General features: G+C 38.9%; 1 protein-coding gene across 1 annotated transcript; it reads left to right on the top strand.

Annotated features, from left to right (window-relative positions):
- The first annotated feature begins 641 nt into the window (after positions 1-641).
- LOC146666356 (uncharacterized) lies at positions 642-4,823 on the top strand. The gene is made up of 2 exons (XM_085411347.1): positions 642-1,155; positions 3,974-4,823. Exons 1-2 carry the CDS (start codon positions 680-682, stop codon positions 4,086-4,088), a joined length of 591 nt encoding a protein of 196 aa, XP_085267473.1. The 5' UTR covers positions 642-679; the 3' UTR covers positions 4,089-4,823.
- Positions 4,824-9,068: the final 4,245 nt, after the last annotated feature.

Below are 9,068 nucleotides of genomic sequence, written 5' to 3'. Positions count from 1 at the left end.
TTATCCAACTGAAGACCCTTTGTTTTGCTTTGCCATCAGTGGCGCATTATCCTCGCATTGTGACTGACAGGCTGGTTACACGCAACACAGCGTAGATGCGCTCAGAGTAGGCAAATTCAAGCTGCCCTCTGGGGGAAAGGACTGCTTGAAATTCTAAAAACATGTTTGCATGTGACTGTGTTTGCATTCCGAATGAAAATTTTATGAACAAAGGTGTGTTTTTTTTTTTTTTTTATTACTGTAGTACACACAGACACAGACCTGCTAAAGCTTATGGACACCTAAAGTAGAGTATGGAGGAGCAGCTGGAGCAGTTACTCTCAGTAGTTAGACAACTAGCTCATCTTTGTACTACAGGGTGATGTTGTTGTAAGCCTTTCCACTTAAGATGCAAGACTTCAGCACAAGCCATTGTTGATTATCAGCAATGCATTACAGCAGAGCCAGTTTCACATGAGTCTGTGTGAAATGATATGTGGCGGGGTTGGATGATTTTCTATGCAGGAATCTCTCTTTGTGTTAATAAGTCATGGTCTCTAGAGGCTGGTGTCAGGGTCAGTAGTTAATTTGTAACCTGTCCCCTATAAGAGTCTTCACTGTTATCCAGTTTCCAGCCAGTATACCTCTGCATTCACAGCATGGTCCCGTTTAGAGAACGGTGGTGGGGAAGTGGGCTGCAATGAAAACCAAAAAGGGTGGAAATCCTACACAGGATCCCAGTGGGAAATCTAATGACCCAACTCAGATGACTGCAAGCCAGTTGCGGTGCAACAAGGCTGGAGAATGCCTGATGAACACTGGAAGCATAATGCTAATAGTGGCTATCCTGTACACTTGCATTGATTGGTGGATTCACTTCAAAGATCCCCAAGAAGAGCTGAAACAACTGATTGGCCCTTTCCTGGCCATAGTCGCACTTGGTTTCCTATTCCTAGGTTTCTTCTTGCATGTGAAGGCTCACGACGATGGAACACCTATGGTGCACACCTTCCGAGTTTTACCATTTTTGCCAATTACATCACCGACGCCAGTACTAGTTAAGTCAACTGGTAAAACTCAAGAAGCACGCCAGGCCAATGGGTCCCAGACTGACAACTCCGTGAACGACATTGATGGAGCACTGCCTCCATATGATGCGGTGTATCGTGCAAACAGGTAGGAAACCATGCTTATTGTGAGGAATATAACCCGAAGAAGAACAGCTGTAGTCCCGCTGGGGTTCACCATTATTTAAACATGCTGTTATTTTAGAGGTCTGGCTTTGGAAGATGGGTACATATGCAACATGTCGAGGCTAGAGTGGATAAAACCAACAAAAGGCAGAGCGAATCTTATGTCAGAATTTCAGTGCGTTACAACTTGCAGCTCCTCGCTGAGCTCATTAAAGCAGACACTGTGTGCCAGGGTTCATTTCATACTAGCCACAAGATCACTTTTCTCTCAGCCCAAAGTGGTTCTTGGCCGTCACTGCACTCCCAAGTCAATTATGGCGTAATTAAGGTCTCTCTGATAGTCGACACCTCAGTGTTGATTACCGCTGAAATTACTAAGCAATGTGGCACATGAGTGCTGGTTTTTGTAACTCTGAAAAAGTGACTAAATGATGGATTTTTTTCAGCTTGTTTCCACAAAGTAAACTTAGTACTGTCTTAGTGAAATTGGAATGATTAATTCAATTCAATTCAATTCAATTCAATTCAATTCAATTTTATTTATATAGCGCCAAATCACAACAAAAGTCGCCTCAAGGTGCTTCATAGATACAGAGAAAAACCCAACAATCATATGACCCCCTATGAGCAAGCACTTTGGTGACAGTGGGAAGGAAAAACTCCCTTTTAACAGGAAGAAACCTCCAGCAGAACCAGGCTCAGGGAGGGGCGGGGCCATCTGCTGCGACCGGTTGGGATGAGAGAAGGAAAACAGGATAAAAGACATGCTGTGGAAGAGAGACAGAAGTTAATAACAGACATGATTCGATGCAGAGAGGTCTGTTAATACATAGTGAGTGAGGAAGGTGACTGGAAAGGAAAAACTCAATGTATCATGGGAATCCGTGGCAGCCTACATCTACTGCAGCATAACTAAGGGAGGATTCAGGGTCACCTGGTCCAGCCCTAACTATATGCTTTAGCAAAAAGGAAAGTTTTAAGCCTAATCTTAAAAGTAGAGATAGTTTCTGTCTCCCGAATCCAAACTAGAAGCTGGTTCCACAGAAGAGGGGCCTGAAAACTGAAGGCTCTCCCTCCCATTCTACTTTTAAATACTCTAGGAACAACAAGTAGGCCTGCAGAGCAAAGTGCTCTAATAGGGTGATATGGTACTACAAGATCATTACGATAAGATGGGGCCTGATTATTTAAGACCTTGTATGTGAGGAGCAGGATTTTGAATTCAATTCTGGATTTAACAGGAAGCCAATGAAGGGAAGCCAAAACAGGAGAAATATGCTCTCTCTTTCTAGTCCCTGTCAGCACTCTTGCTGCAGCATTTTGGATCAACTGAAGGCTTTTTAGCGAGTTTTTTGGACATCCTGATAATAATGAATTACAGTAGTCCAGCCTGGAAGTAATAAATGCATGAACTAGTTTTTCAGCGTCACTCTGAGACAGGATATTTCTAATTTTAGAGATGTTGTGCAAATGGAAGAACGCAGTCTTACATATTTGTTTAATATGTGCGTTGAAGGACATGTCCTGGTCGAGGATATGTCCTCACAGCAACATATCCTCGACCAGCGTTCCTCACAGCGTTACTGGAGGCCAAGGTAATGCCATCCAGAGTAACAATCTGGTTAGATACCATATTTCTAAGATTTTCAGGGCCGAGTACAATAACCTCAGTTTGATCTGAATTAAGAAGCAGAAAGTTAGCGGCCATCCAGGTCTTTATGTCTTTAAGACATTCCTGCAGTTTAACTAATTGGTGTGTGTTATCTGGCTTCATGGACAGATAGAGCTGGGTGTCATCTGCATAGCAGTGAAAATGTATGCTATGTCTTCTAATGATGCTGCCTAAGGGAAGCATGTATAATGTAAACAGAATTGGTCCTAGCACTGAACCCTGTGGAACTCCATAATTAACCTCAGTGTGTGAAGAGGACTCTCCATTTACATGCACAAATTGGAGTCTATTAGATAGATATGATACAAACCACTGCAGCGCAGTACCTGTAATACCTACAGCATGTTCTAATCGCTCTAATAGGATATTATGGTCAACAGTATCTAACGCTGCACTAAGGTCTAGCAGGACAAGCACAGAGATGAGTCCACTGTCAGAGGCCAGAAGAAGATCATTTGTAACCTTCACTAAAGCTGTTTCTGTGCTGTGATGAGCTCTGAAACCTGACTGAAACTCTTCAAATACAACTAAACCCCCAAATAACTACTCATCCTTTAATATAACCGTCCTGCTGCCCCATCCGATTAAAAGACACTTTTACAGCATGCATGGGTAATTTTGTCATGTGAAAATTTTTAGGTCAGCATATTTGCCCAGTTTAAAAATACATATGTCATACATTTTTTTTTTAAGAAAAAGAAAACTAACTGCAGGATCCCAGCAGCATGCAGTAACCACCAGGTGACCTTCCATTCCCGAAAGGTCGCCTGAAGGTTAAGGCTTGCGGGGAAGTTACAAGTTTTCACTTTCTTTCATTGTTTTAGAACAATTACTCCCAGCAGGCTTCCAGAAAAGCAATTTAGTCAAATAAAAAAAAAGACAGCAGGCAAAATACATTTAACCTAGGAAAACCATAAAGTGTTGCCTTGCTCATATGAACCCCCAACTTTAATGTCAAACAGAGGAACGATCAAGGGACAAGCTAAAGAAAGCGCTGAGGTTTTTCTTTGAGCGTCATCATTTGGGCCTGTAAACATTTGTAAACTACTGCTTCACTTCCTTTCAATCTGCCTATAATGTTCTGTGTGATATTTTACCCCCACACACACACTTTCCCCCTCTCTCATAGCCCACAGAAAACAAGAGACGAAAAGGGGAGCAGTGATGAGACCTGCTCCACCTGTTCATATCCACCTGCGTACCAAGACGTCAACCCTTCCTCTGGCAAACGCAGCCGAGTATAAACCTCTCCAGAAACTCATCTGTCTTTGATTTTTCTTTTCCTCACTGATCCATTAGATGATTCGTTAAAGCGATTGATTTGATCATGTCCTGTGAAATAACCCCCACACCCCTGCCACCCCCAGTATCTGTGGCGCTTCATTCCTCAGCAAAATAAGTACAGCTGGGCTTATGGCACATGTGTTATCGTGGAGCTTTCACATAATGATTATGTTTGAAATCACAAGCTCCACTAAGACGAGGCTCCCTGGAAGAAAACCTCATTCAGATTGAGATTTATGGACAGCCCTCCGTCTGAGGGCTCGAAGGTTTTGGAAACACACATTTATATTCGGCACAGAACACACACATACCACTCATCGTGTGCTTGGTTCTCACTGTACATGCCCTGTAAATGTTAGCAGAGGAAATGCAAACTATTGCCTGAAACAAACACGGGGATAGTTTATCAGAGTATACTTTATAAGAGTTCTGTTTCTTCAGGCTCTTTGCTGGGGTAAATTAACATCAAAAGAAGAAGAAGAAGAAGAAAAACAGGACTTTACAAGTATGTTCCGAATTCTGCACAAATCCCATATCTGTGTGGCGTTCACCAACACAGTTACCTCAGCAGCAATTACCTCAGAAACAGTTACCTCAGAACCCAGACTGTAGATTTGACACATCTGTGGCAAAATGTGACTGGCGCAAAATAAATTGATCCAAACAAATTGTGTCCCCTCCTCTTCTACTGCTAAATAAAAGAATCATAAAATATTCGACTTTGACGTCTTTCGTGTTTTCCTGTGTGCACTGAAGTTGTCCAAGAGTTTATGTCTGTTGTTTGCAGCATAAACACAAGAGTCACTGCACCACACGGGGGCAGAAAGGGTGAGGAAATCAAATACACCTTCACCGGGTCAGGTCACTCAATTTATTTATTTTAACCGCAGATAGCCTATTGTGTCTACTACTGCTATTATTTTAGGCTGTATTACATTAATATTTATATTTATTTATATATGTTGCCACTTAAATTTATTTAGTGTGATATGCAGCACTTACCTTTATTTTTAAATCATTTTTCCCACTTCTATGTTTTTTAATATGTTAAATATTATTTAAATATCTAATTTCTTGTGCCATATTGCAGTAAACTATATGCAACACTTTCGGTTCTCTTATCATGAAAGTATATAAGGTCCCCCACGAAGAAAGCGTAACGATCTCCGGGTGTTCATCTTATTCGGACAAGTTAATGATATAATAAATAAATAAATACGTGCATAAAAGAGGAAACACCGCTCAGTAAAGTTTCTGTAAAGATGAGGCAGATTCTCTAAAGATGAGGCAGTACCGTCTCCCACACAGGGAGTTCAGCGAATGATTGCATTAAAGATCTTTATTTGTACAAGCCTTCATTTAATTGTTTACTTAATTTAGAAGACTTATTTAGAAGGAGTTTTTAAAAACTTTAAAAACAAATAGAAAGTTGAGATCATTTATTAGTGTATCCCTATGAACACTGTATTTGTCTCTCACGGCTTTTAGTTATTTCGGCTTCAGGAATCACAAACTGAATCTCGGCAGCGGTGATAACTGAACTGAATTACCTACTTCTTCTGTTTTTTCCTCCCCATTGGAGGCTCAGCTCGGGAAATATGGAGTTGATAAGTACAAATATAATTATTCCAACTCTTGCTAAACATCTCCTTACGTTTACACTCGGCTTTGCTCCAAAAAAGCGCGCACACAGCAAAGCAGCTCTCCAAAAACTGTCTCAAAAATGAAAATTCATAGCAATTTAGAAAAAAAAGAAAAGGAAAAAATCTCGGGACCTCCTTCAAACTTGTGCCGTTTGCCTGTGCAGATCTGTAACCGCAGCGCAATATGACTTTCATTATTTTTACAGCACAGTAAAATGCGGGTGGCCGACAAGAGCCATTATTTCACCATTCTGGAGAATTGGAGACGATTTATGAAAGTATTACGGAACATGCTGAACGATAACAAGTCCGCAATAAAAAAAAAATTAAAACCAAAAAAAAAGAAGAGGCGAAAAAAAGGGACTATATTTGCCAACAAAATCCCCCAGGATGACTTCTGATATGAGTTTTGAAGGTTATGAATGGGTTATTAGCAGTGATTTTGTGGTTAATAATAAGGAGGACCGCTTTATTAATTCCAGCTGGAGGTCTTTAAAAAGGAAAGCAGCAACAATCAATTATTTACAATCACGAGTTTGAAAAAATGAAATTGTTTGGCAGCCTGCAAAATCTCATAATACGTGATGATTTCTGTAACTTTTCTCCAAATGAAACAGCTGATTGTCTCAGTCTGGAATATGCAGAGCTCTCTCTGAAGGCAACAGGTGCTTTTCCTTTCTGTTTCTTTTCTTTCTTTCTTTTTTAAAAAAAACTATCTCCTCTGGACTGGACAAACTCCTACTCAGTCGGATTGTTTTTACATTTGAATTTGTGTGTGTGTGTGTGTGTGTGTGTGTGTGTGTGTGTGTGTGTGTGTGTGTGTGTGTGTGTGTCACGTGATGTTTTCGGCCCCCTAAAGTGCTCTGATAATGCTTGAGGAGGCCTGAGCTGGAGGCCTTCTCTCTTAAACCACATGCGCTCCCAGCTAAACATTTGTGGACAGATTTGGAAACTACAGCTATCTGAGATAGATTTTTTTTTTAACCTTTTGAAATAAAAAAAATACCAAAGGCTCAGATAATCCCTGGAAATCATCATTAGACTAGTGTAATTAGCACTGACCTGGCTTTGGACGCTGGCAGTGAGTGGACGGAGATATTGTCTTTGCATTGTTACAACACCATGCTCCCATATGGGGCGCGCTAATAAGAGTAAAGAAGGCTTGCTCTGTGCTGCTCACACACAGCTGAAGCTGGTGCTCAAGCTGTAACTGGAGATCAGTTCCTTATACAAACTCTCTTATGTCACTGAATTATTTAAAACTATAGCGCACATGACAGACTGTAGAAAAATATACATAACATATTTATAGTCTGTTTTTATAGCCTGAATGTGGCCTTTTATATATATATATATATGTATGTATATATATATATATATGATTATTATTATGTATATAATAAAAAAAGTAAATAAATAAATAAGATTTGACATAATAAATTATGTCAAATCTTGAGAAGGGAGGAAGACCCCCCACTTTCTATCTATACAAACTTATTTTCTATGTTTTTGTAAAAAACAAACAGAAAAAAACCCCTGATACCTTAATTTGTAATTTTTTTGACATTTCAATTATTTTACTTGCAACACATACAAAAATGATTTTGACTGTGTTTTAAAAACATGGATGGATAATTTCAAATTCATGGATCCAGGTAAAAACCCAGGATAATGGCATTAAGTAAGTAAATGATTAAATCATTAAATTACATTGGTGCTGAGCTGTGGGGGCTTTTAATAGCACGTGGGAGATTCTTCTACTTTTTTTGTTTTTGTTTTTTGTTCAGTTCTTTCCTTAATTTATTTATTTATTTATTATTATTTTTTTTTTTTACCTCCAATTCTCTTCTCAACAGAATACAACAACGTTTTGGGTAAAAATAAAACATCAACATCTATCAAAAATACTTTTTTTTCTTTATAATTTCCCGCCCACCACCAAAATGGTTTTTCTCAGCTCTGTGCAGAAAAACAGCTGAAATGGAAATTGTCTCAGTGCAGGACACACAAGGAACTCGTTTGTAGAGTGGAGGCTTTTTACCCCAGCAGGAGCTGTGTGTCTTACCCCCAGTCATTTTAACACTTTCCCTTTTTTGTTCCATCTTGTGGCTAACAGTAGGGCAGTGATATAGCTTTGTTAGAGATCATATTTTCAAACAGTTTAAAAAATCCCCAACATTCATGCCTTTTTTTTACCTGCACGGTCAGCAAAAAATATCTTGATATCATGTGCAAGATTTTACGTACATACTCCCAAACAACATCCTGATGCACTATAATCGTTACAAATGAAAGTAATGTTTGAATTACATGCTCCAGCAGTAACAAGTTTTTAACTTCTATATCCTAATTCACTCATTAACTATATTCAGATTGTTTTGGTGGTTTTTATTTATGTGTTGACATCTTTGCAATCTTATACAAGTCTTAGTTTCTATTACAGCAGGCGTGTGAAACATAAGCATCGGCCCGGCAAAGACTTTGATTCAGCCCATTGCAATGGCTTTAGAACTTATGAATGAACGAAGAAATGTTGGAGATTTAACTGTATTTTCACAAGTTTTACAGCAAGTTTGACTTTTCCCACTAATAAAGACGTAGCAATTCATACTACACAGAGGCCATTAAGTAACTGATTAACAATTCAGTGACATAAAAGTTCCTGTTTTTCACTATGTAGTATAGATTTTTCAGTTTTTTACAATGGGACTACAGTAGAAAAAAAACAGGAGGTTTTCTGTGATTTAACAAAAACTTCCTGTTTTATAATTACAGGACCGTCTGGGCAATGAGCTGGCAGAACTCTTCCTGTAATTTTACACATTTATTTCTATTTCAGTCCAAAGAGTTGTCCTTTCTTTACTACAGCAGCATTTCTTTATCATGTAGAAAAGCTGAGACGTACTTTTGAAATCGCACTTTTTACACACTTTTTTTTTTTTAAATATCAGCATATCTCATGGATTAAATGTTTACTTATTACTTACACTGAAACAAAGAGGAGTTTTGCTAGTTTGGCCTATTTAAGATCAAAGTGATCACTACAATGTAAAATGAGTTTTACACCCCTGTATTACAGATGTATTTCCCCTATTTTTCATATTATAGCTGAACATGGCTACTGACACTTTTCAGCATATTTTTTATGTGTATGAGAGCTCCAAAAGCAAATCTCGCAATTTGATTCAATTTTAAAGAAATCCAAACCCCTCTGTAACGGTTTTACTCCTGAAGTAAATTAAAAGTATGTTTCCTTGTATTTTAGTGGACGTTCCCTTTAAAATGTCACTCACAAAG

The sequence above is a fragment of the Rhamphochromis longiceps genome, linkage group LG7, assembly GCF_057381845.1.
Source record: "Rhamphochromis longiceps isolate RC_006_pf linkage group LG7, R_longiceps_female_GT1.1, whole genome shotgun sequence".
In the NCBI taxonomy this organism is placed as follows: domain Eukaryota; kingdom Metazoa; phylum Chordata; class Actinopteri; order Cichliformes; family Cichlidae; genus Rhamphochromis; species Rhamphochromis longiceps.
Note: the sequence above shows the minus strand (reverse complement) of the source record. Positions and strands in the feature narration are given on the sequence as shown.

Excerpts from the sequence above, each read along its gene's own strand:
- LOC146666356 (XM_085411347.1), top strand. The coding sequence starts at position 680 with ATGAAAACCAAAAAGGGTGGAAATCCTACACAGGATCCCAGTGGGAAA. Across the intron at positions 1,156-3,973 it reads GCGGTGTATCGTGCAAACAG|CCCACAGAAAACAAGAGACG; the intron begins GTAGGAAACCAT and ends CCTCTCTCATAG.